At 39.5% G+C, this 27,989-nt stretch overlaps 1 protein-coding gene across 1 annotated transcript in view; it reads right to left on the reverse strand.

Moving 5' to 3' along the window:
- Window positions 1-822: 822 nt before the first annotated feature.
- The window catches only part of LOC137321925 (zinc finger protein 184-like), a 41,626-nt gene continuing 14,459 nt past the window's right edge, over window positions 823-27,989 (reverse strand). Inside the window, exon 3 of the mRNA XM_067984791.1 lies at window positions 823-10,907. Within this exon, the coding sequence (XP_067840892.1) occupies window positions 7,255-10,907 (3,653 nt within the window). The 3' untranslated portion in view covers window positions 823-7,254. The remainder of the gene's footprint in view (window positions 10,908-27,989) is intronic.

A 27,989-nucleotide genomic window follows, 5' to 3' on the forward strand; every position in this document is an offset into this window, starting at 1 on the left:
TCGGGAATATTCTGCAGTTGATGCGCCGTCAACTAAAAAAGTACATTTTCAAAAAAAATTAGATTTTGGAAAAATCTTCCAGCAGAGGCAGGAGTTATTTCCTGATTCCACACCCCAAATGATTGCCCCCTCCCTCCCCTTGGGATTTGCCGGTGAGGCAAGCAGCCCGATATTGTGTGTAAAATGAGTGAGCTGCCTGTGGAGGTGCAACAGGCACTGGCAGCTCCTGCAGAAAATGTTAAGGATGCCCGATTAACAAAAATAATTCAGATCTTCTTTAAACTTTTTATTTCCCTGATAATTCTGATCTGTTAATATTTTTCTTTAAAGATTCACATTAAGAATGTGCTAGATTTCTACTGTGGAAATGTTTATATGTTCTCCAAATGCAGTGATATTGAATCAAAAGCAAAATACTGTGGATGCTGGAAATCTGAACACAGAAAATGCTGGAAAAGCTCAGCAAGTCAGGCAGCATCTGTGGAGAAAGAAACAGAGTTAACGTTTCAGGACGAAGACCTTTCGTCAGCATTGACTCTGTTGTGGGAGAAAATTGTTTGACAGCTGTTCATTTGCTCTTCAGAGCAAATGATGAAACAGCTGTGGAGCTATGTTGCATGCTGAAAATGGGCAGGTTGATCAACATCTGGGAAAGATTAGCAACTGAGGCATGACCTTTCTGATGAAGGGCCTAAACATTAAGTGGTCTTTCTCTTGCACTTCCAGGATTTTCTGATATGAATTTATGTGGAATTGGATCTATTAAAAAAAAATAAAAGGAGTCAAAGGAATTAATGAAAAAAAAAAACACTTATTAGCTGCAAAAGTATGTCATTTAATGTAGAAAACAGGCAAATATATAACATTAAAGATTAAGTACTCTATGTTTACACACCCCAATGAAAGGAAATTCTAATGTAGAATAGTTCATGAAAAAAAACACATACTTGTCATCAGGATATGCTGCCAAGCATTAGTAGACAGTCTGTTTGTTACTTGACTCAAAATGTTGTACATTTCAGACAGAAATTAAAATTGTTGCCAAGAAAACTGGAGAAATACATGGTATGGGTGTGGCAAGAATTAATCAGGTCTTTCACTAGTGAAATAAAACCCCATTTTCATCTCTGCTCCTCTATCTGCATGTAACAGTTCAACCTATAGCAGCCTTGTCCCTCCTTTGGGCTTGTGAGACTAGCAAACACAGGGACACCACCATTTGTCTGGTATTTTAATGCCCAACATTTGACTGTTATTTCTGCAGTTTCCCCCTATCACAGGGATTCCTGTACACTGTTGCAGAGAGAAAAATGAAGAAACCTGGTAAAATGGGAAGGGAGTGCCATTAATATTAGTAACCATACTAGTCTATTAACAGGTTTAGTGACTATAACATTGCGATATTATAGGCTTTGTGATAAGAGAACCAGGAGGATTTGTGAATTTTCCTTGTGGATGTAACCAACTATTTTCACTGAAAAATACAATCACGCAGTCTGTGCAAAACTGCAGATAGAATTAAGATGCACACAACCTATGAAGTTAGCATGTGAGGAAATGCAATGTTCCCATGTCCCAAAACACACAAACACTTCACACAACCATTGCAATACAGAAGATCAGAAGAGCTGTGAAGCAAAAACCCAACATCTATTATGTAAGGGTTTTCCAGGGTATCCAACAGATTGGGTTTTGACTTTTCCGATCTGCAGATTGATGTACTTGAAACTGCTACTCAATTTCTACAACAACTCTAGTTTGCGGGTTCTTGATTCTCAGATGTAAGAACCAGGGATAAACTATAAAACAAACGCTTTTATATCATAAATGTTATATTCTGACCAATATAACTCATATATGAACTTGCAGCCTAATTTGAGCTATCCAGTCCCTGGTCATTAAAAAAAATTACAAATATGAAAGCAATCCTAAATGTTTACAATGAGATACTGTATTTATCGTGTCTATAGTAGCAATTAGCTTCTGAATTATTCAGATCAAATAGTCCTTTTTAAAGTTATGCCTGTTTAAAGCTTATAACTTATGTACTCTTTTGGTTACAAAAAAAAATCATTTAATTTTCAAATTACATTTTAGTTGAAAATAACACCAAAATCAATCTTTGCTTGAAACCTTAACTTGAAAAATTATGAAGTGACTGCTCAAGATTTAGTATCCAAGTTCACTGTGTAGATGAACGATATCCATGGCAAACCAGGACATCTCCACCATGATAGATTTTTAAGAAAATTACATGACAACTGAGAAGAGACAGCACTGAGAGAAAATAATTTTAGTGACTTGACCAGAACCCGTCCACAATCACAGTTCATATATTTAAAATAAGTATTTACATCTAATTTTAATTTCTGATACCTAGAGTGCCGTAAAGCTAATGAAGAGCTGTGGGATGTAATCTATAATCACAACGTCAATATCTCATTCCTGACTTCTTTGTTCACAAGTTAGCAGCTCAGCCCTCTGCTGAGATACAGATCATTTTCCATGGCTTTTTATCGTGCCTCTGCTAAATATCCGAATCTGTCATTTTCTTGACAGTTTTGGGTGATGGTTTTAGTTTCAGGACCTCATTAAGGTGTTACCTCTCACTGACCCACCTGTTCATAATTTGCATAACAGTATTTCCATTAATTAGAATCTGGAAATGCAAATATCAAATGATGACGTGTTTAAGTTACTGAAATGCTTAGTTTTACAATAGTAGTGCAAATCTTAGACCAGTAATACCTACAGAAAAACTACAAGATGATTCAATAATGGTATTTCCAATAGTCCCTTTTCTCTGAAGGGGCAACGCTACAAGTGATCTGCAACTACTTTTATAAGTACACAGCAATTGTTCTTTCAGTTTCTTTAAAGAAGACATACAGTACTCCATGCACATTAACTTCAGATTATTAAGGTCATTAATCAGTTCAAACCAGTAATCACATTATTTTCTTTTGCTTCAAAAGATATACTTTTGGTCAAATTCCAAAATTTGATTCTTGCATTGTCTTTTGGTGGGTGGGTTGGTTGGTAAATACATAAAGCACGCAGTCCAGATTACAGTATTAAATTCAGCTGGCTATGATATTCTTTGGCCTTTATTTTACATTACAATATAACTGACCACTGGAAACATGTGCCCATAACTGTGACACCGCACTAATTGATCAATCTAGGTTTACAGACTCCTATAGCAAATGGTTAATTATTAAAAGGCAAAAATAATAAATTACAGCACTTTTACAAATGAAAATTATGTACCAGGTACTAATGTCTTGTGGAGAAGTCTAGTTTCCAACACTGCACCTGAGTTATCTATTCCCTCCCATTCGTGCAAGGAATCCACTATGGATTGCCTGCATATTGCTTGTAGTTTTGCTATTGACTAAACAATCCCACGGGAAATATGAGATCAAAGAAACTAACTTTTTATAAAGCTTATTAAAATTACTAATGCATACTAAATGTCTTTTTTTTTGCCAGATCTCTTTTTTTGGACACCTCTGAATTTACCATATGATGTTCTTAGCCATTTTTAAAACTGATGGAAGTCATGATCAATGAAATGCTTTTACAACATGAGAAATAAAAATACATGTCTGGTTGTAAGTTTGGCTTCAGAGTAAGTCAGTCAAATTTCAGTGCTCTTAATGTAAAACACAAAGTTACAGTAGTAACCTTTGATGAGGCAGTAACTCAGTATGCCATCCCTACCCAGACCAATAGGATACCTCTGGCAAACTGTTGAACTGAATGTTGGTGGTGTCTGTCTGTGCACCTTCTTACATTTTTTCTATTGAGCACGACAAAGGCAAGTTTTACGCAAAAGTCTGCTCCCAGACTGCATCTAACCAGACTTATACCATTAAAAATATAAAGACACAATATACACACAAGTAAACGTCTTTACAATATTTACGATCTTGAAAATTCAATCCTTTCCTTTACAACTGGTGGCGTGCCAACAGAATGCAGCCAGAAACAACTGTAACAAGTACAGATGTCTCATGCCTGACCCTGATGATTGTTGGGATCTAAGGTTTGGAGAAACAGATAGATAAGCTTTCTATGTGACAGCAATGTGTCCACTAAAGAAAATTGTAAAGAGTATAAATGAAAGGTGCCAAAAGGAGAAAGCAAAAAGGGAAGAGAGTTGTTCAAGAATGGTCAGAAACAGGGAGTTTAAAGAGTCTAAATGTTTAATGGAGAAGATAACTGCAGAAGAAGCACCTTGAAAGTAAAGAAAGCCTCTAACCATGGTGGTTTGGATACATTTTAATTTTCAAAAAGCCAACACTTCCAAGAAATTTAATAATTTCTCTGCCGATGGGCAGACTGCCATTTCATGAAACCTGCTGCACAAAGGGATCCTGTCTGCCAAGAAGAATGGAATTCTACAGAATTTAATGGCTGCAGACAAAGGTCAAGGATTGGTTTTGTAACCCTGTACTATTTGAGATCTGCGGTGTGCTAACCAATAGGAGACTTCAGACAATTAGTCATACTACCTAAGTTTAATGCAGCAAGCAAGTCAACAGGATCTGCAGTTCCAGATGCCTGCTTTTGGCCAGCAAGTGGACTGCATGCTAATAGTAGAATGGGTTATGTCAAGTTTTTTTTTGGTCAGCATATGGCAAAAATTAAATGTGCTTAAGCCACATGAAATGTTTAAGTGAATTAATATTACAGTAATAAGTCCAGTAGTCACCAAAATAAACTAAAATTTACTATTGCAATATTTTGGTTGCTATCGACAATTTCAAGCTACACTTGCAATTCTGAAGAAAATTATTTCCATTAGTTATTTCAACACCTTGCCTTATTTAAATATAGTTTTTCTTTCTAACGAAAGGTCTGTGGAATTTATATTATCGAAACTACAGACTATATATGTTCAGAACATAGTTTGATCACACTACCAAAGGTTTCCTACAGGAAGCTGCATCTCCACAGCACAGCAGCACGTGGCTTAAATACTTATTTTTGTAAGTAAAATGAATCATTTAGAAAATAGTATCATGATCCTTTTCAAGTAAGCTACAAGAATAGTTTGAGCAAGTGCTCTCCCAGGGCTTGAATTCAGAAGCAGAAAGCTCCTTGTTATTTGTGTGAGGGAAGTAGTCTGACTGCCAAATTTTGAACCTGGCTCTGCATTGCCTCACGGCAAATGGAGAACAAACCGATCTTGAGGTCCAACCTTGATTTGCCAATACAAAAAAAGAGAAAATGTTGGAAACACTCAGCAGGTCAGGCAGCATCTGTGGAGAGAACAGCTAATATAAGCCATTCCAAACAAACCAGACATGCAGGCTTGCCGAGATAGACTGACAGTAGTCTGGCATTAAAAATCCAACAGAGCTGCTGACATGTGCCTTCTCTTCTCATTTAACCACACCCACCACTTTTTCCTCTCCTGCATTGGTTGCCAACTCCAAATGGTTACAGCTTAAAACTTACAATTAATATGTACTTTCAAAATTTAAATTAAAGCAAATGACTGTTGGCACTTCTCAGCAGAGCTGCCCATCAATATAAAACAGGGGAACTCAACTAATCCTGCCTGTGCAGATTTGATTGCTGAGTCTAGATTACAGTCCCCGATTCAAAGCGTACACAAGGTATACCATTCCTGAGCTGTTTGCGCATATCAAGTTTCACTGAGGTTGCATGGATCTGTGACATATGCAACACTTTAAAGGGCACCACCTCCACCTGAAACTCAGATCAAGTATCAGTGTGTGGTGTATCTGAACTTATTCAGGTTTATTCCTGAACTATTCAAAATTGAAACCAAAACAACACGTTTGGTTTGCTTCCGGTTTTGCAGGCATTTGGTTGCTGTAGCATAATTGGAATTGGGTTTGGGTTTTCGATGCTGGATCCCAGTGTGCTTCGTGCAATGACGCTTAGGATGTTGTAGTGTTATTGCACGAGAGAGAGAGAGAGAAAAAGAGAGAAAAGAAAGAAATGAAATTCCACTTTTGGTGCATCCAGAACAAAACCACAACTGTTCAAGTTCTAATAAAACCTGGATTGGATCTACTGTTAGGGGTTACATTCCAAACTGACTGAATTTGCTAAATTTACAATTCATGGGGAACACAAATGAGGATTTAAAGGATATCCCAATGCCATATCTGCTCTAGATAAAGCAGTATTTCATGGACAAACCTATACTTAACCACAATTCCTACTAAGTGGTACAGTTTGGCATTTGTCAAGATAACAGTCAGATTCGGAAGATGCATTTTAGAAGCACGTAATATTAAATGAAGTCCTCCAATCAAAAGTAAATATATAAATTATCAAAAAAAAAATCACAACCCATGCTTTTTTAAAAAAAAACGTGATTAAGCACTCTATTGAGATTTAATCTAAATCAACAACCCCAGTGTAAATCTACTGTAGCATTCCTGGGAAAACTGAAGAGGTTCAGTCTCCGAAGAAAAAAAGTACATGTACAGCTTTGTATAATCAGCCAGTCACTGATCACTGCAAAACCATAATGGTACTGCAGTATCTCCCATCTGTTAATGTACATTCATTAGGTTATTTACCTCTTAATGCCTATTTACATCACTTTAAACATAAGAAAATATAACACAAGAAAAGCCAAGGATGAGGGAAAAACCAAACCATTTCAGCCCATCTCTTCAGTACCCTAACTGTCCTATTATAATATCCAACTATATCATGAATTATATTTTATTCTCTACAATCTCACCTGGAAGATTATTCCAAACATTTATTATTGAATATATCTATTTTAAATTGACTTTTCACTAACTGAAATTTATGGCCTCCGGTTCTACTTTCGTGACTGAAATTTACTGGTTGCAACAAAAATCAGCTGCTCGAGACAGATGGACATTCCACCAAAGTGAACAGAACGGCAGGCTTCACTCGATTGTGTGTTAAACAAACAAAACTTATGTGTACACTGATGTATTTTTAAGATTTACAATGATTTCAAGTATAGCTGTAAAAGTGGCACACAGCCTCTTGTTCTCTAAAAACGAGTTTACACTATTTCGGCCCTGCCGAATCCTTTCAGTCTCGTGCTGCTGCTTGCACTGGAGGGCTCCCTTGCCCACATAAATCCACCACTGCACCTTTTACGTTACTTCATTAGGATGCGAGAACATCTGCATGGCTCTGCATCCGCCAAGGTTTTGAGTGCTGTACAACACAATGACCCAACTTGTTGGACAGAGCTCTTTGTCCTTTCCAATGAAGGCTTTCCCTTTATTGCACAATTAGGCTTTGACTTGTGTGAACCCTGGCATGTCGCTTAAGGTTGGTCATAGAAGCACACGAGTAGTTGCACTGGTCGCACTGGAAGGTTTCTTTCTTTATATGGTTCCTCATATGCCGTTTGAGGTTACCCAGTTGGGCAGAGACATAGTTACACTGTGAACATTTATATGGCCTTCTGTAGTTGTGTATGTTCATGTGTCTTATGAGGTTGCTCTGGTACTGTGAGAAAAAATTGCACAACTTGCAAGAGAAGACTTTCTGTTCTTTGCTAAGGTTATTCTCATTCTTCCCTTCTTGCTTTACCTCCAAACTTGCCACGTGATTCCGTTTGTGTAATTTAAAGGCCGTCTTGCTATCACATACAAACTCGCACTGGTTACACTGGTAGGATTTCTTTCCTGCATGCGTTCGAAGGTGTCGTTTGACATTGACCAATTGGGTGGAAGCATAATTGCACTGGTTACATTTAAAGGGTTTTTCTCCTTTGTGGCTCCTGATGTGTCGGTTCAGGTTCCCCAACTCGACAGTCTCGTAATAGCAATGTGAACATTTATACTGTCTCTTCCGTTTCAAATTCCTTGAAACACAGTTCAGGAAAGGACCACTTGACTCACAGTTCGGACGGTCCTCATTATTTTCAAGACTATCTTCCTGTGAATATAGACCATCCTCTGTCTCTGTTTTTATGCTAATGCTGTCCTGTTGTACCAGGTCAGCAATGTCAGAAGACGAGGAATCCAATTGGCGAGATGCTTGTTTCATGTGGGTCTGCAAGTGCCTCTTCAAGTTTGCAAAATTAATGGATGCGTAGTTGCACTTGTTGCATTTAAAAGGCCGTACACCCAAGTGAACCTGGATATGGCGCTTGAAGTTCCCAGACTGCTTGGTGGTATAGTTGCAGTGGGAACACTGGTATTCACTTTTGCTGTTGTTGTGCGTTTTCATGTGCGTTTTCATGTGCATTATGAAGTGGTTGGGATACTGGGTAACAAAACTGCACAACTTACAAGAAAAGATATTTTCACTACTTTGATGCAGAGTTGTCTCTGTGGAAGGGGACTGGGGATCAGTGGACACAGAACCTGTGCTGTGTGTTTTCATGTGCCTCATTAAATCGTTTGGGTGTTGAGTGATGAAGTCACACAGATTGCAAGAAAAATGTTTCTGGACATTTTCACTCTCACTTTCTTCCTTGCACTGTGGCGTCACCTCATTGTCCACGTGACTCTGCATGTGCGTCTTCCAGCTGGTCTTATTGCGACTGGAGTAGGTGCATTGATCACACTGGAAAGGTTTTCTACCTGTGCGGGCCAGTTGGGCTCCCTGGAGTTTCCTGGTCACATCCGGGTGTGTCTTCATGTGCCTTGCAAGGATACTTGGGTACTGGGCTTTAAAACTGCACAAGACGCAACAAAAGGGTTTTTCGGATTTCGCTGAGCTGCTGCCTTCCCCTTCCTCCAAGAACGTCTTTTCTGCATGAATTTGCTTGTGTCGCTTCAAATTCTCCATGCGACTGCAGGTGTAATTACACTCGTCACATCTAAAGGGTTTTTCCCCTGTGTGGATCAATATATGTCGTTTAAGGTTACCCTGTTGCACTGTTGCATATTCACAGTAGTGACACTTATAGGGCTTCTCTGCATTGTGCGTTTTCATGTGCCGCATGAGGTGGCCTGGGTACTCCGAGATGAAGCTACATAGCTTGCAGGAGTAAAGCTCTTGGGCTTTTTCATTCCCATTTTCATCATCTTGCATTAGTAATTCTTTCTTGACATGAGTCTCCTTATGTTCTTTTAATTCCACTGCACTGCTGCATGTATAGTAGCAGATGCCACATTTGAACGACTTGGGCCGAGTATGAGTTAATATGTGACGCTTGAGATTTCCTGACTGGTGAGATGCATATTCGCACTGGTCACATTTGAAGGGCTTTTCTCCCAGATGGATCCGGATGTGCCGTTGCAGGTTCCCTGATAACGAAGATACATAATTACAGTACGTACATTTGTAAGGCTTCTTTTCTCCACTTCCAGTTTTCTCAGTGTGTTCTTGCTGGTGCTGCTTTAGGTCTGCCATGTTATCACAGACATAATCACACAAGCGACACTTGAGTGATTTTGTGTTTGTGTGGGTCAGTCTGTGCCTCTTAAGGTGTCCTGACTGATAAGTTGCATAGTCGCATTGGTCACATTTGAAGGGCTTCTCTCCAAGATGAATTCGAGTGTGCCTTTGGAGGTTCCCCAACAATAATGACGTATAATCACAATATAAACATTTGTAAGGCTTTTCATCCCCATTGCCTGTTGCAACTTGCTCAGGAGTATGGGTTGAGGCTTCATTGGTGACACTTTGCTTATCCTGTAGAAGCTTTTCCTTTACGTGAGTCTCTTTATGCTGCTTTAAGTCTAATAAGTTACTACAGACGTAGCCACAGTGGCGACATTTGAACATTTTTTCACGTGTATGTGTGAGCATATGACGTTTAAGATTCCCCATTTGACAGGATGAATAATCACATTTGTCACACTTGAAGGGTTTTTCTCCCAGATGAATGCGGGTGTGTCGTTGGAGATTTCCTAACAGTGGTGACGCATAGCTACAATACAAACATTTATAAGGCTTCTCCTCACCATTTGCGTCTGGTTCATTATTTTGTAGTAAATCTTTGTCTTCTTTGTGGTTTTGTTTGTGCCGCATTAAATCTGCCATACTGTCCCCTGTGTAGTCACACTGGCTGCATTTGAAGCATTTTTTCCTTGTGTGTATCAGCATATGACGTTTGAGATTCCCCATCTGACCAGATGCATAATCACATTGGTTGCATGTGAATGACTTTTTCTGGGTATGAGTTAGTTTATGGCGCTTCAAGTTCCCTGACTGGCCAGTTGCATAGTTGCATTGGTCACACTTAAAGGGTTTTTCTCCAAGGTGGATCCGGATGTGGCGCTGTAGGTTCCCCATCAACGACGATGTATAGCTGCAATACGAGCAGTTGAAAAACTTCTTCTCTTCATTTCCCATGGTGGATGCATCACAGTCGGCCTGTGAGGTGAGGAGTTTCCTTGAAAAAGCGTCCTCTTTTAGTTGCAATGGAGGCGTTCTCTTCATGTGCTTCCTCTTGTGTCGCGTTAGGGTTATCATACGATCACAGGCAAAATGACAGTAGGTGCATTTGAAGGGCTTTTTCGGAGTGTGGGTTTGCATACGGTTTCCTAATTGGCCAGATGCACTGACATATCTTAAAGGCTTCTGGTCTTCATGAATCAAGCAATGACGCTTAAACTTGCCCAACTGGTTAGTCGTATAGTTGCAGGAAGAACATTTATACAGTTTCTCGTCATCCAGCATTTTGTTTTTGTTGAGATTGTCGCAATACATGGACGCTTCCTCGGAACCACGGTCTTCTTCCAATATAACTTCCACACTGGCTTCCATACTGTTCTGATTGACAAAGCCATTTGTCTGCTGAGGGGAACCATCATAGCAGTCTGAGAGCACATTAAGTGGCCTTGCAGTAGATTCCTCTTGGTCACCCACCATCTCAACATCCTCCTGCGGTTCCTTTCCAGTCTTGAGTCGTTTGCAGCTTGGAGAAAATTCACCATTGTCATCTGCATGAATAAACTCCGAGCTATCAGAATCTGTGAATAAAAATCAACACAAGAAATCAGTTTACTGGGCACTGCCAGCTGGCAAATAAAACTAGTATAGATAAAATACCATTCTATCAACAGAGCTACAATACCAGAAGTTGTGATGGGCAACAATCACTGTGCAGAGTATCTTTATGCAGTATGATACCAATATGGTACAGTGACTTTTCTGCATTTTCATTGTTATAAAATTATTTCCAATGCATTTTAAAAAAAATATGGGGTTTAACAAAGAAAAACAAAAAGGTAATAATCAGGCTGTGATGTTTAGACTATCAGCTACTATTTAGAAAAGGTCAAAACATAGTCACTGAAACAGTCATAAAAGCAGAAAATCTATTTTCTACATAATTAATGTTTTTATTATGCACTAATTTGTATTGGATTTAAGGGTCTGGGTGACACAGTAAGTTAGAAGACTTTCCTTTCTCATCTAGGTTTGAATTCAGCCCAGACAGATCGGATGAAAATCTTTTGCTACATCTAGTGACTACATTTCAGAAGTGATCCATTGGTTGTGAAGTGCTTTGAGATATCATAAGGCACTATTTGAGGTTTTTTCTTTGCTGATTTTGAGAGTCTTACAATGAAGAGAGCTTAGATAATCTGTAGTCTGTTTATAATGAATGCAAGTCCACACCATAAAATGGCTATAAAACAGCACCAAGAGTTTCACTCAGGTAGATCAAAAAAGTGTGTGGGAAAAAATGATGCTGCTGCAGTAGTAGTTGGGAGGGAGGAGTGCTTTTTGAGAAGCGTGGGGAGGAGGCGTAAGTCATTCTTTTGGGGTGGAGTTAAAGGAGCTTTAATCTTCATTCAACACATAGGATAGTCGACCTGAGGGTATTCATCAGACATTGGGGGCAAAAAGTGAAAGTTTCTCAACATCTACATGGGTATAACACTCAAAGGCTACATTTTTTTTGGGTGGGGAATGAAATAACAAACCCCAAACAAAATCAAAAATTCATACAGAAATAAAAGGAAAAAATACTGCAATTAAGTGAATGGTAAAGATCTTTTTAGTAAGTTATATATACATATAATGAATTAAATTTCCATCTTATTTCTCTCTTCAGTGTTCGGATTCAAAAATGCTTTGCATATGACAAGTGAAATCTTCTCTGTTCTGTATCTATTTGATACGTATACTTCAATCACAGAATGCCTTGCTGAGGTTAAGTTCTAACTAACGGCACAAAGGAAGGTTAGCCCAAATGGCAGTTCAAGGCGGAATGTGGTATACCATGGTGAAAACAGAATCAGGTGGGCAACCTTAACCCACTGACTGAATATTTCACGAATTTCCACTTTTTCAGTGGGGACTGAGTGACTTCATTTGGCCTCATTCTAGGGAAAGGGTTTCACTGTTTTTTGCCTGGATGATTTTCCTACAGGTATGTTACATGTGGATTATATACAAATATAGAAGTATGGGTTTTTACTCTTTTCTCAGTTTCCTCTACTTCTCACTGAAAGGCGGGGTGTCATACTGGGGTACACGTCCCCGGGTGCAAGCAACTCCCTGGCATCTCACCTCAGTGGCCACTCTTTGTGCTTGTGTTTAGGTAGTGTATGTCAATAGGCTATTTGCCTGGGTGCAGAGGCAAGGCAAGGCATCACAGCAGAGTCCAATCTAATCCCCACGTGATATACGCATACACACTTTCCAGCTGGATAATGATCAGGAGTAAGGATCATTGCTGATTTTTTTCTCCCTTGCCCAGGGACACCGAAGCTGTGGTAATGCCCCTGATGGAGATCAGCTAGCTCAGTACAGAACAGAGATTGAAGCGGGGATTTTGCTGCTCTGTATGGCTCAGCAACAATCCAAGTGGTGCATTTACACAGTGGACCATTGAGGAAGCCAAAAATTTTGTAAATGTATAAACCATTAGGCCAGTAGGAGTGCTAGCAGTTCAGACTAAAAAACTCAAATTTAAAGTCATTCTTCACCAACATGTGCACTTCAACATCTCATGGAGAGAACATTTTGCCAGGTTGTTACTTTAAGATGGCAGTTCCTTGTTGCCTCTGGAAAATTGTTAAAGCAATAGCATCAGCGTTCTTAAACAAACATTGTCATTCCCAGGATCCTAGAGTTAACCGAACAGGAAAGGGGAATGCAACAGAATAGGAGAGAAGAGCATTTCCACAATGGTTTTAGAAGTGATTATAACCAGAAGTATTTCATCCATTGGGCAACAGCCTACCCAGAACATGAAGGAAATAACAAGCCATAGCCATGTTACCAGAGAAAATCAAATCGAAACATTACAATTTCCACAGAACGCGGACTATTATAGAGGATGAATCTATGAAATCATTAGCACAGTACTTAGATGCAGTAAGAAAAGCGAATAAGGTAAAGGCTTGCATTAGCAGGATACAAATGAAAAGAGGTTGTATTTGGTTGTCTAAAGTACTGGTCAGACCCAATCTGTAAGGTTATTTTTGCCCTTGAGACGGTACAGAAATGAGCAACAATGGCGATTCTGGGTATCAGAAATTTAAGTTCTGAGAAAAAAGTTTAAAAATGTGGCCTTTGTACTTTAGAAAAGAGGATACTATGAGAAGATGTAGTTGAAATATTCAAGATGTAGACATAATTGGAAAAAAAGAGCTAATTGCTCACTACGGTGAAGGGTTCATAACCCGCAAATTAGGAGAGTTAGGAGTAAGAAAGGAAGTCGGAAGGCTTCAAAAGTTTTTTTCACCCAAAAGCTGATTGTACAGCACAAAAAAAGCCAAAGTTACCATTGAAGTGCACAGTATTAATGTGAAGAAGAGATAATTAGATGAGTTTCTGGAGGGAGATGGGATTAAGGGAAATAACAAGGAGGAGGTTATGAAGAGCTGATATAGAAAACAAGTGTAAGGAATCTTACAACACCAGGTTATAGTCCAACAGTTTTATTTGAAAATCACAAGCTCCGAAAGCTTGTGATTTTCAAATAAAACTGTTGGACTATAACCCGGTGTTGTAAGATTCCTTACACTTGTCCACCCCAGACCATCACCAGCATCTCCACATCATATAAAACAAGGACAGGCGTGTTGGAACTAATTTCCTTTTCCTGTTCCTAAAAATCCTAGTGTTATGATGTTAAATTTCTTGTAGTGATAGAACTGCATGACTAGATACAAAAACAATGTAAAAAAAGGAAAAAGAAAAGAATAGCAGTTGGGTGCTCAATTACAAAGCAAACGAGAAAACAATTCACATGTGTTAAGATTTACATATTGATAAGATCACAGCTGCAACCTACCTGCAGCTTTGAACCGGTACCACCTCAGGCTACCAACATGAGCTTAGTAGTTCACTGATAAATTAAGCAAACCTTTTTTCACATAATTAAAGTTAAATCGCTTCTAGAAAGAAGTTTTTGTCATACATAATATGTTAACATAATTAACAAAAAAAATCATGTTGCCCATCACTGACCAGGAGTAACGCTACTCTGCTGAAATTTACTTTTTTGTTAAGAGTTATTTTCACAAACAGTGCATCCATTAATCTGCAACTATTGCAAATGCAAAGAAAATTTCAACTTCAGTGCAGTAGCGCTACTTACCATAGCAGATTGGTTTAAGCCCCAAGTACTGATCCAGGGTCGCCGAAGATCAAAAACCATTTTTCTCGATGGATAGATTTTTGGACTCTAAGGGAATCAAGGGATATGGGGATCGGGCGGGAAAGTGGAGTCGAGGTAGAAGATCGGCCATGATCTTAATGAACGGAGAGCAGGCTCTAGGTGCCTTACGGCCTACTCCTACTCCTATTTCTTCTGTTCTTACGTTCTTGCGCAACCGCATTTGTAGTTTTAAGAAAACCGTACTCTTATATGGTTATAGAAAAGCTGCAAAAGTCTGCTTATAAATAGGATAATTCCTCTTTTTAACACTGAGACCATGCAAGTCGCTTCCTTTAGTTGGGTGCACGGGACCCTAGACATATCGCAAATCCATTTGCTATTGTTTAGTTATGACGAAACAAAGCAGAGCCGTTTGAGCATGTGACCTTCGTTAGCCTGGAGATGGGACATTCCCAAAAAACTTGAAAACAAGAATCACAGGACTGAAGCATTACTATTTCACTGAAACTGTGAGGCTGCGGTGTTTTTTTATTGCCTTACTTGGAACAATGGCCCATCAAAGCTGGAAACACACAATAATCTGACCAAAGCGGGTTAAGAGATTTAAAAAGATGCAAGAATCATTATTTCAACAATATTCACCAAGTACTCGGTAAGGACTAAGTTCTAACAAGTACTTTTGCCAATCAATTTTCTCTCCTCCTTTCCTAAAAGTGCTGTTCCTGAGGTACGATTCCACCTGCTTTGGCTGCCCAAGTGCCCATTTTTCACGTGTTAGTATAGATAGGGAACATCAGCAGATCATTCAACTATGGGGAACATCACATGGATCCTAGCTCTGCCCTTAGTTGATATTCACAAATGTGCACTCTCCATCTGGAGGTCACTGAAGCTGCAACTCTGGCTTCCCTCAACCCCCAGCCCAGAGACAATGCTGCACCCCCTGTCACTGCCTGGTTTGAGTAACTCAATGTTTGCCAAGGTATTTGAATCTGGAAGACAAAATGAGTGGTTTGAAACCTGGATTATGCTAATAATCACTGCAAATGGAGGGAAGGAGAGTACAGAATTAAAATATGTATTTACCTGCCAACATTCATTTGTCTAATAGAAAATGGAAACTTTACATTTCTGGTAGTGATTCAGAAGCACAGTTGCAGTTAATTTATGTCAGTTTTGTTTAGACTTTCTATTTACCTGCACCTAATAATTGAAAAAGTTTCCCACTGTAGATGGTGTTTTGCTGCAGTGACAATAGGTTTGAATTTAAACAGAAGGTAACTGGTGAAATATCTTATTTTCCAATTTTGCTGGTTATTTGACAGCGCTTAGCAACATTTGGCTAGTGAGATCCCCAGCTCCAGAGCATTACATTGTAGCACTGCATCCTTATTTTGTTAATCTCAACATTCAGTCTTGCTGCAATTCCAATTGACTTTGCTAGTATGAGAGAGAGAGAGAGAAAGAATGAGAGGGAGGAGGAGGGAGAAAGAAAGAGCGAGGTGGGGGGGAAGAGAGAGACAGACACGGACAGAAAGATCTGAACAATGGGAAACAAAAACAGAAAATGTTGGAAAAACTTAGCAGACCAATCAGCATCTGTGGAGAGAACAGACAAATTAATGGTGTCTGACCGGCTGAGTGTTTTCAACATTTACTGTTTTGGTTTCAAATTTCCAGCATCTATAGTTTTTTTTGTTTTTAATCTGAAGAATGGATCCAGATGAAATAAGCATTACATAGAAATTAAGATCACCATAAATTGTACAAACCTACTGTAAAACCAAACAAAAACTAATCATTCAAATTCGTCTTAAGTAGTAAGTGGACAAAAAAAACTGCTTCTGTAGTTGATCTGTCCAAGTAATCGTGAATATTGTGATATTGCATTATGGCAATTTCTTTAGCCTGAGCAAATTTATAGTCCAGTATAATTATAAACTGCATCACACTCTGAAATCATACTACAAAAATTCTCTTTTCACTGCAATACTAATTACTGAATGTAAATAAAAGTCTTAAAAGTGTAAAGGAACTTTAAGTAATTAATATTAGCCTGTATAGCATGCTATACCCAGAAGTTATTGTACTGGAGAGCTTTAGGGCAATGTTTCACTCTGAGATTGACTTAAGGACAACTGGGAAATTCTGCTGAACTCAAGGCTAAGACCAGGCCTTACAAATAATTAATTGCATAAAAGAGATCATGGAACGAGATACACTATGGAGTCCATGAAGGCCTTTCCTTCCACAGGTCATGAGGTCACTTCCAAAAAAAATGTAATGGGTCATCATTTTACACAAATACCAATGGATATGCAGTCAATGCCACATAAATGCACACTTGATCCCAGTATTCCCCTCAACCGCTCCTACTTAGGAGATTACGTTAATTCCCAAACTTTCTTCCAGCATTAGCTGGAAACTAGTGCCCAATAATTCACGTTGTTGGGTCAATTTTGTCACTCCAATTGTGAAATACATGGAGTATCAAAGCAAATTCCAGCACAGAGATCAGATTCTCAGTTTTGCTTAGATTTCAGAAACACAATTTTACCCCTATGCACACGCATGGTTCCTTCTGATCCAGTCATAGAAAGTTAGATCACTTCCCACTCACTCCTATTATATAGAATTCCCCAATGTGACGTAAGACTTCGTTTGTGAAGACATAATAAATTTTCAATTATTCATACATTAATGTTCGGTGCACAGAAGACTGCAAACTGTCACTTAATTTCACCTAAAGACAACAGCACATTACACTCTTGTATGCAGTACTTCTTGTAAGAGATGGTGATTACAAAGATTACATGGTTTTATATTCCAATTTGTGATGACGTATGGATTGAAATAGAAATGTTGAAAAAGCCATTTATATTCAAGTCTGTACGTACTGCAATCCAATCATAATCCTAATTCAAGCACAAGCTTCCCTGACAAATCAGCCATACATTTCTCAACATTCAGTGGTAAATTGAACAAAAATAAAACTGCCTCTCAGCTTGCGTCAATGCCATTCTAAAAGGTTCACAATTTTGACAGTGAAGCAAAGCTGGAAGGAATATCACAGGTTTGATGGAGTGTTTTGTTTCTGTACATCAATATGTCGTCCCTAGCCACAACTCACTTGATATACGGAACAAAATAAAAGGCTTGAGGCATTAAGAATGTAATCTTAAGACTTGGAGCAATTTCTTGAAGAATAAAAGTTACCCAAGAGACTGGGTGGAGCTGTTAGTTAGATTCTAATTTCTTGGACCTGGGTTTTCATCCAGCACAGACTAATGCGATAAAAGGCTCCCCCTGTCTGTCTCCTGTATATGTAATCAGCTTAGGCAGTCTCAACCCAGTTTGCACAAAACTCCCTCTAATTCGACACCAACTGATAATCTCATTCAGAGAGGCCATAGAGAGTAAAAGTGGAAAAATTTGTATTGGTTGGCTTTTGTGAGAAGGATTCGAAGGCATGTTGTTGGAGCAGAGTAAAGGGAGCTTTCCTCCAGTTACCTGTGCTCTACCTGACCTGGAAACATTTAATGCTGATGACCAGTGACAAAACTGGAAAGTATTCCACTCCTGGCACTGACATCATTTACATTGGAGTACAAAAATTTAACCATTTAAAAATATATATATATATATATATATATATGATATTGGTTTTTAAGTGTGCAAAACCAATCAACTACATTAAATATGATAGAGACAGAGAATGAGTACTGCAATACCAGAACAGAATCATAATGACTCAATTATTTAAGAGGATAGTATTCTTTTTTGTTTGCCTCTTTTGGCCCAATTAAAATGGAAGCTAAAGAGGCTGGGAGAAAATCAATTCTTCTACAGAGCACGCAAGTTATCCATATAAAAAATGTTTGCTCCTATCAATAATCAATTGAAAATGTAAATCAGTGCATCACAAGTGTCCTGCAAACCACAGTACATCAAATTAAAAAGTGTTATTAACATTATAGCTGACAGACATATCAGGGATACCCTGCAGCCATAGCCATACTCATATTCTCACCCTGAAATGGATAATGATATTTTCAGAAAGTTTTAGTGCGAGTCTTACTACAGGACAAAAAGGTACAGGGTTACCTTGACGACTAATGGTACACGGTTGAAAAAGGTTTATAAGCAAAATCAACTTGCCTGTCTAAGCAGAAATTTAACCTGTCAAGGTAATGATGTAACTTAATAGCGGATAATACTTGGCTCTTTGAGTCAGTGGAGACTGTTCTTCCAAATTTCAATCTATACGGTGCTATAGTCCTTGAATTTGGTTATACATTTACTGACGTACAAGCATCATTTCACACGTTAAGTAAGCCCTTCCAATTCAAAACCTGCACATAAATGACTTCCATCTTGTAAAATTATCATCCCATCATGTCTTGACACAACACCACTTCTTTTACCACTAACCATAGATTCAAACCAATGCAGCACAGGAGCACAGAGAATAACCTTTATAACAAGTTTCCTTCCTTTGGAATAACTGGAGGAGGTGAGACAGTAGTTTATCAGATCCCACTGAACAACCCACAGGATTTATTTTAAAATTCCAGTTTTAATATAGTTTCTCCAGAACTGTTCATCTGGTCTGAATACTCCAATTGGCAGATACAAATGGTTGCAATATATCTTTTTAAAAATTCACAATAATAGAATCTACAATATCAGTTAGAACATTCTACCATATGACAGAACACCATTTTCTGTCATATATGAGAGTGGACAGCCTGAATCTGTAAGTTAAGAACGATGGATTTCTTACTGTGAATTCCCACAAACATCAAACTCATTGTTTAAAAAAATGTTATCGCAGAGAACACTTTCACATCTTGCAATTTCTCTTTTCTAAATATTTACTGGAAAAAATAATGGTTTAACCACTTTAAATCAGAAGACACTTTGCTCGAAAAATCTAGCTCAATGTTTGGAATAAATTCTAAATAAAAATTATGAAAAAAGTGCTTGGATACATTACATTCAGGGGTCTTGAAGGGTGTTTGATCCGTGTGCCTGAGCATGTGGCGTTTGAGATTTATGCTCTGGTTGCAGCTATAGTTGCAGGTGTCGCACTTGAACGGCTTGTTGCCCGAGTGGATGCGCTGGTGACGTTTCAGGTTGGTCATGTTGCTGCAGGCGTAGTCGCAGTCTTTACATTTGAAGGGTTTCTCGCCCGTGTGAGTCCGCATGTGCCGCTTGAGATTTTCTGGCTGGGCAGACGCGTGGTCACAGTGCAAGCACTTGTACGGCTTCTCGCCGCTGTGCGTTTTCATGTGCCTCGCCAGGTGGTTGGGGTATTGTGAAATGAAACGGCACAGCCGGCAGCTGAACAGCTTTTCGGCTTGGTTAGCAGCGACGTCCTCAACTGATAAACCCTCCTGGCTACATTTTGGGCAGTTCTGACCAGTCATTCTGTCCAGCTGCTGTGGATAACTGTCCAGTATTAGACCGCACTGTTGGCACGAGAAAGGGATAAACATTTCAGAATCCACTTCTGCCTCTATACTCCTGGTATGTATGTAATTGTCCGCTTCATCCTCTGTCTTTAGTCTTTTGTAGCTGGGAGGAAATTCATCACTGCCATTTACATGAAGACCAAACTCCGAAACAACTGAATCTGCAAATAAAATTGGATGTATACAGTCTTTCTCCAAATACAGTGCACTTTACTAAACTGTGTAAAATATTAAATGATTAAAAAGTAAAATCAGGACAATGTTTAATTCTGAGTCTTACTCTGATAGAAGAGGGAAATTCTACCTTAAAACATTTAAATCAACTTGCATAACTTGTACATACTTGTTAGTTTGTTCCATTTAATTTAGTAGCAAAACTATTCTATTTGCTGAGTATTAGCAATCCATTTTCTCTCCTGATCTGGATAGTGAGTGTTTCTTTGTGGCTTTTCTGTTCTATAATGTGTTTCCTCACAATAAAATGGTCTCAAAGGTGGCAAGTTTTTCAATGGGCTGGCATAAGAGTGAGTGAGTGAGAGAGGGAGAGAGAAAGTGAGAGTGAAAGAGTGAGTGAATGTATGTGATAGCACTGCTAATGACATTTCTCAGCAGTTTCTCCATTAACAAGATAGCTGCGCTGCGACTTCAGCTAAGGGTCGCTAATTTATCCAGGGGAGTCCAAAACAAGGGGACAGAACCTTAAAATTAGAGCCAGGACGCTCAGGGGTGATGTCAGGAAACACTTCTTCACACCAAGGGTAGTGGAAATCAGGAACTCTCTCCCCAAAAAGCTGTTGAGGTTAGGTCAATTGAAAATTTCAAGACTGAGATCGATAGATTTTTGTTAGGCAAGGTTATTAAGGGATATGGAACCAAGGCAGATAAATGGAGTTGAGGTTCACATCAGCCATGATCTAATTGAATGTTGGAAAAGGCTCGAGGGGCTGAAAGGCCTACTCCTGCTCCTATGTGTTCCTTATCTCCATTATTGCTCAATCCCTTTTATTAACATTTTTAATGAGAAACTTCAGCAAATGTTTGAAAATATTTCCCCCTTCTTTGCCTGACTGTGTTGACCTGCACTTAGGAGAGATTCCACAGGTGCCAGCAACACCTAAATGACTATTCTTCATGTTCAAGCCCAGTAGAGGAGTCAGTGAACTATTCAACCATAGCAGACTCTTGACTGAGACCAACCTTGTCCTCATCTGATGGACACACAAACATTCCAGCAGCAGTCAATGAATAGAGATGAAGAAGAGGATCCTTACCCAAGGAAGGATATACTTGCCTTGGAGGAGGTGCAACGAAGGTTCACTAGATTGATTCCTGGGATGAGAGGGTTGTCCTATGAGGAGAGGTTGAGTAGAGTGGGCCTATATTCTCTGGAGTTTAGAAAAATGAGAGGTGATCTCATTGAAACATAAGATTCTGAGAGGGCTTGACAGGGTGGATGCTGAGACGCTGTTTCCCCTGGCTGGAGAGTCTAGAATGAGGAGTCATGGTCTCAAGATAAGAAGTCGGCCATTTAGGACCGAGATGAAGAAAAATTGTGTCACTCAAGGGGCTGTGAATCATTGGAATTCTTTACTCCAGAGGGCTGTGGATGCTCAGTTGTTGAGTATATTCAAAACTGAGATTGATAGATTTCTGAACACTAAGGGGATCAAGGGATATGTGGATAGGGCGGGGAAGTGGAGTTGAGGTAGAAGATCAGCCATGATCTTATTGAATGGCGGAGCAGAATCTTATGTTTCTTTTCTTTCTTGGCCCAAAACACTAAAGCCAACTGTAGTATCCCCAATGCTGCTTTACCTGAGCTCAGCTAATTCACCAAAGACCAAGGATCAACACTAAAAATGCACAATAGAAAAAGTCCAGATGGGAGCAAGAAGTTGGAAAGGGACATAGACAAATTAAGTGAGTAGGCAAAACAAAGGCAAATGGAGTTTAATGTGGACAGGTGTGATCCTCTTTGGATCCAAGAATGATAAATCGGAGCAATTTCTAAATGGCAAGAAACTAGGATCTGTTAAGGAGCAGAGAGATTTGGGAATCCAAGTACAGAAATCATTAAAAGTTAGTAGACAAGTACAAAAAGTAATCAAAATGGCTAATGGAATGTTGGCCTTTATCTCAAGAGGGCTGGAATACAAATTATGCTTCAGTTGTACAAAACCTAAGTCAGGCCCCATCTGGATTAGTGCATTGAGTTTTGGGCAAGACATCTCAGGAAGGATAGAATAGCCTTGGAGGGAATGCAGAATGATACCAGGGCTTAGAGGGTTAAATTATGAGGACAGGTGGCATAAACATGGCTTGTATTCCCTCAAGCATAGGAGATTGAGGGGCAATCTGATCGAGGTGTTTAAAATGTTAAAAGGATTTGATAGGGGGAAATCAAGAACAAGGGGACATAATCTTAAAATTAAAGCTAGGCCATTCAGGAGCAAAATTAGGAAGCACTTTTTCCACACAAAGTAGTAGAAATCTGGAACTCTCTCCCCAAAAAGCTGTGGATGCGAGGACAATTGGAGTTTTCAAAACTGAAAGAGATACTTTTGTTAGGTAAGGGTATCAAGGGAAATGGAGTAAAGGCAACAAAATGGAGTTTGAGGTACAGATCAGCCATGATCTAATTGAATGGCAGAACAAGCTCGAGAGGCTGAATGGCCTACTCCTGATGTTCCTACATTCAACCCATCAAGCACGCTCTATCCAACTGAGCATGCACAATTTGCATTGTCATGACCTCTTTTTACCTTTAATTAATTCTATTAGAAAGTTTAAACAACAGCAGATGAATGTTAAAGAAGCCAAAATGATAACATTGCCTTGTTGAGTATAACATACTTATTAATGTTCCATAATTTATTTAATCCACTATGCCTACCTACACGTCCATAACATCATCCACCTCCGCCTCAGTACGTCCATAACATCATCCACCTCCGCCTCAGTACGTCCATAACATCATCCACCTCCGCCTCAGTACGTCCATAACATCATCCACCTCCGCCTCAGTACGTCCATAACATCATCCACCTCCGCCTCAGTACGTCTGCTGCTGAAACTTTCTTTCCATGCTTTGGTCACCTTCAGACTCAACTATTCCAACGCTCTCCTGGCCTGCCTCCCATCCCCTACCCTACATGAACTTCAGCTCATCCAAAATACTCATGCCCATATTGTATCCCACACCAAGTCCCATTCACCAATAACCCCTGTCTCTATGACTAACATTGACACCTGGTCTCCCAACACCTCCCACTTAAAATTCTCATTCTTGTGCGTAAAATTCTTTACGGCTTTGTCCTGTTGTAAATTAAATAGTGTGCCTTTTGGTGTAGAGGGATCCCATGCCAGCCGCACACAAGCACCCGATGCGTCAAAGGTAATTTCTTTCTTCAAATGATATCCGATCCATAAGACGCCCAGTATAGCCCAAATTTCAGTCAGACTGGTGAATATCCAATTTTTAATTAGTTCGAAGCCAAGAGCAAAAGGAGTCACTGAGTTTGATAATCTTTAATATTTATTCAATTATGTAATTTTTGCTAGCTAACCTTGCCTGCAGTTGCTTACATTACATAACATAGAATCCTGCTCACATATACTTATGTCCACCGGATCAGGATTTCTTCTTCTGCTGGAGATGATCATCTTCAGACTTGCTGCTGGCTTCTCTCGTCTGAAGGAAGCGATTTCTCCTATCTTGTCCGGCCCTTTATAACCCACTTGTTTACGACCAGTTGCACTTGCTTACTTATCGTACCTGGACCATAATGTCAGATATGCGACGTCTGTTATTCTTCTTTAACTTGTTTTTAACCATCCTCAAGGTCCCTTAGCTTGTTAGCAGTCTATTGTTTTCAAAAGTTAATTACACATTTTAGGAGTGCAGATGCCAGTCTGCCTGCGCACTTATTCACATGCCTTCGCTGTACTTCATTATTCTTCAGCATTTTGCCATATCAGTACGAAGGCCTTATACACTGTGTCATACAAGAAACAATTCGCTCTCTACAGATCAGGATTTTGAACATTTTGTCTTTCTATCAAGTGTCCTCGTTACAATAGAAACATAGAAAATAGGAGCCTTCAGGCCTACTCCGCCATTCAAAATGATCACAGCTGACTGTCTAACTCAGTACCCTGTTCCCGCTTTTTCCCCATATCCCTTGATCCCTTCAGCATTAAGAAATATATCTATCTCCTTCTTGAATACATCAAATGACTTGGCCTCCACTGCCTTCTGTGGTAGAGAATTCCACAGGTTCACCACCCTGAGTGAAGAAATTTCTCCTCATCTCTGTTCTAAATGGCATACCCCGTATCCTGAGACTGTGACCCCTGGCTCTGGACTCCCCAGCAATCGGGAACATCCTCCCTGCATCTAGTCTGTCAGGTCCTGTTAGAATTTTATATGTTTCGATGAGATCACCTCTCATTCTTCTAAACTCTAGTGAATATAGGCCTAGTCGACCCAATCTCTCCTCATACAATCAGTCCTGCCATCCCAGGAATCAGTCTGGTAAACCTTCGTTGCACTCCCTCCATCGCAAGGACATCCTTCCTCAGATAAGGTGACCAAAACGGCACACAATACTCCAGATGTGTTCTCACCAAGGCCCTGTATAACTGCAGTAAGACATCCCTGCTCCTGTACTCAAATCCTCTTGCAATGAAGGCCAACATACCATTCGCCTTCCTAACTGCTTTCTGCACCTGAATGCTCGCTTTCAGCGACTGGTGTACAAGGACACCCAGGTCTCGTTGCACCTCCCCTTTTCCCAATCTATCACCATTCAGATAATAATCGGCCTTTCTGTTTTTACAACCAAAGTGGATAACCTCACATTTATCCACGTTATACTACATCTGCCATGTTCTTGCCCACTCACCCAACTTGTCTAAATCACATTGGAGCCTCTTTGCATCCTCCTCACAGCTCACATTCCACCCCAGCTTTGTCTCATCTGCAAACTTGGAAATGTTACATTTAGTTCTCTCATCCAAATAATTGATATATGTTGTGAATAGCTGGGGCCCAAGCACTGATCCCTGCGGTAACCCCACTAGTCACTGCCTGTTTATTCGTACTCTCTGTTTCCTGTCTGTCGACCAATTCTCAATCCATGCCAGTATATTCCCCCCAATCCCATGTGCTTTAATTTTGCACACTAACCTCTTATGTGGGACCTTATCAAAAGCCTTCTGAAAATCCACTGGTTCTCCCCTATCTATTCTACGAGTTACATCCTCAAAAAACTCCAGTAGATTTGTTAAGCATGATTTCCCTTTCATAAACCCATGCTGACTGTGTCCAATCCCGTTAATGCTCTCCAAGTGTTCTGTTATCACATCTTTTATAATAGACTCTAGCATTTTCCCCACTACTGATGTTAGGCTAACTGGTCTGTAATTCCCTGTTTTTTCTCTCCCTCCTTTTAAAAAAAATAGTGGGGTTACATTTGCCACCCTCCAATCTGTAGGAACTGTTCCAGAGTCTATAGAATTTTGGAAGATGATCACCAATGCATCCACTATTTTCAGGGCCACTTCCTTTAGTACTCTGGGATGTTGATTATCAGGCCCTGGGGATTTGTCAGCCTTTAGCCCCATTAATTTCCCTAGCACTATTTTTTTTTACTAATACTGGTTTCCTTCAGTTCCTCCCTCTCACTAGACCCTTGGTTCCCGAACATTTCTGGCAGGTTATTTGTGTCCTCCTTTGTGAAGACAGAACCAAAGTATGTGTTTAATTGTTCTGCCATTTCTTTGTTCCCCATTATAATATCTCCCATTTCTGACTAAGTGACCTACAAGGAATCTCATTGGAATTGTTACAACTGCAAACTACATCCTTCTTTCTCAGCCACATACATTTTAATTATCATGGGTATTTGACCTTTTCCTATTGACAGATAGAAAGAATGCAACTGCCCCTCCCTACCTCTGTAACTGCATCACCTCACCCCACCCCACCATTGGTGGCCATGCGTTCAGCTGTTTATGCCCCATGCCCTGCAATTCCCTCCCTAAACCCCTCTGGGTCTCCACTTCCATCACATCTCTTTAACCAAGCTTTTGGTCACCCCTCCTAATATCGCCTTTGACTCAGTGTCCATCTTTGTCTGATTACACCTCTATGAAGATGCTTGGGATGTTTTTCAACAGTAAAGGTGCTATATAAATGCAGGTTGTTGCTATGCATAAATATATCCTTCGAACCTTCAATCATATTTCTAGTCATCTAGCTCTTTTTTTTAAAAAAAAGTTCACCGATTTCACTAACTGACAGAAATCTACTCCAAACATCAGGAAAGCTCCTATAAATCTCTGGCTAATTAAGAGGCTCGACAATTTTGTACATGTGTCTTCTGGTCTCATGACAATGGTTGAAGTTGAAAATTTGCTTACACCAATATTATTTTATTCATTCATCGAGAGTACAGCTGGGAGTATTCACAATCTCAAAATAACTCTATACAACTTTATAAAATGGGCAAGGGATATGGGGATAGTGCAGGAAAATGGCATTGAGGTAGAAGATCAGCCATGATCTTGTTGAATGGAAGAGCAGGCTCGAGGTACCGGATGGCCTACTCCTGCTCCCATTTCTTACGTTTCTTCTACCGATATAAATTACCCTGCATCTCATCACATCAAATTCCACTTGCTTTTCCTGGTCCACCTACTTAACCAATTTTTGATTTGCCAGTAGATCCATGTCCTTAATGCATTTAAAAAAAAAATTTAACCAAACATCTCACTGGGGCAGTATAGCTACTCTACTGGCACACAACAATGTGAGTTCGGTCAATTAGCATATTTTGCTGTTGGCTCCCAGCGTGCGACACGCTGAGTGAACACCGAGGTCACACGGTGGGAGTTTGGGTGCGAGCAGCTATTGAAAGGCTTCTGGATGTCCTCAGGGTGTCTCCATTTTTTTTCAGCTGCCAATTCCTTGGGGCACAACAGCTCATTTAATGAATGGCTGTTACCAGGAAAGAAGAGCAGCAGAACGCAGGCTGACCCTATTGGAAGGCCAATGCCTCTCAGGTTCTTTGCGAAATTCAACACCCTCTTTGTTTCATCTGAGATCCATGGCTCAGTAATACCAATATTTATATCATCAATATTTTCTCCAACCTGATGGTCACTTCCAGCATTATCTGAGGGATGGAAAAAATAAGTAGGATAATACACTTCGCTTATACTTCCAATAGTTTATTTGTAATACTCCTGTCCATAAGTGTAAAAACATCTATCCCTTATACTTTGTTTTGCTTTTATTTTAATTGCATCCTCATCTTTACCCTGATCAATACTCTTTCCTTCATTCTATTTAAGAATAGCTAATAGGTAACAAAGATGAACAACTTTCTTGGCTGTTCCCCTGCATTCTTAGTTTAAATGAATCCCAATGTATCTTTTCTGCACCAAAAGTTTAGCCTCCCATCTAGTTATGTGCAGCCTCTCCTTTCTATCGGAACAATCAGCTATACTTCTGTCTATCCAGAAAAATATTTCAGTTATCTATAAAAAGTTAATTCTCCAATTTTCCCCATGTATACACCATTTTAATAACCACTGAAATCTATTATTCTGCTTATTTTTTCCATCTTCCAGATCATGCTGGAAGTTACCATCAGGTTTGCACCTATGCTTTAAACATATCTTTGTATTCCCTTTTTAGTTCCCTTCATCTCTATTTTTATTTTCAATACCAACATGTAATATCGCTGTTTCAAGCCCATCCCCATTAATTAGCTCATCAATCCTCATTTCCATATTCTCTACCCCTGTCCCAGGAAAACAACAATAGCTCAATTAACATTATCTCCAATATACCTAGCTATTGAAGAACCTACTGCAGTGACGTACTTATGTTTTTGTCCCTTCTCCCTTTCTTGGTACCCCTCTCCCTTTCTTTGTTTCTTCATTGTTTTGTTTCACCTCTATTACTGGGTATCCATCTATAGTTTGCAGTAGAA

Source organism: Heptranchias perlo, chromosome 5 (genome assembly GCF_035084215.1).
Source record: "Heptranchias perlo isolate sHepPer1 chromosome 5, sHepPer1.hap1, whole genome shotgun sequence".
Classification (NCBI taxonomy): domain Eukaryota; kingdom Metazoa; phylum Chordata; class Chondrichthyes; order Hexanchiformes; family Hexanchidae; genus Heptranchias; species Heptranchias perlo.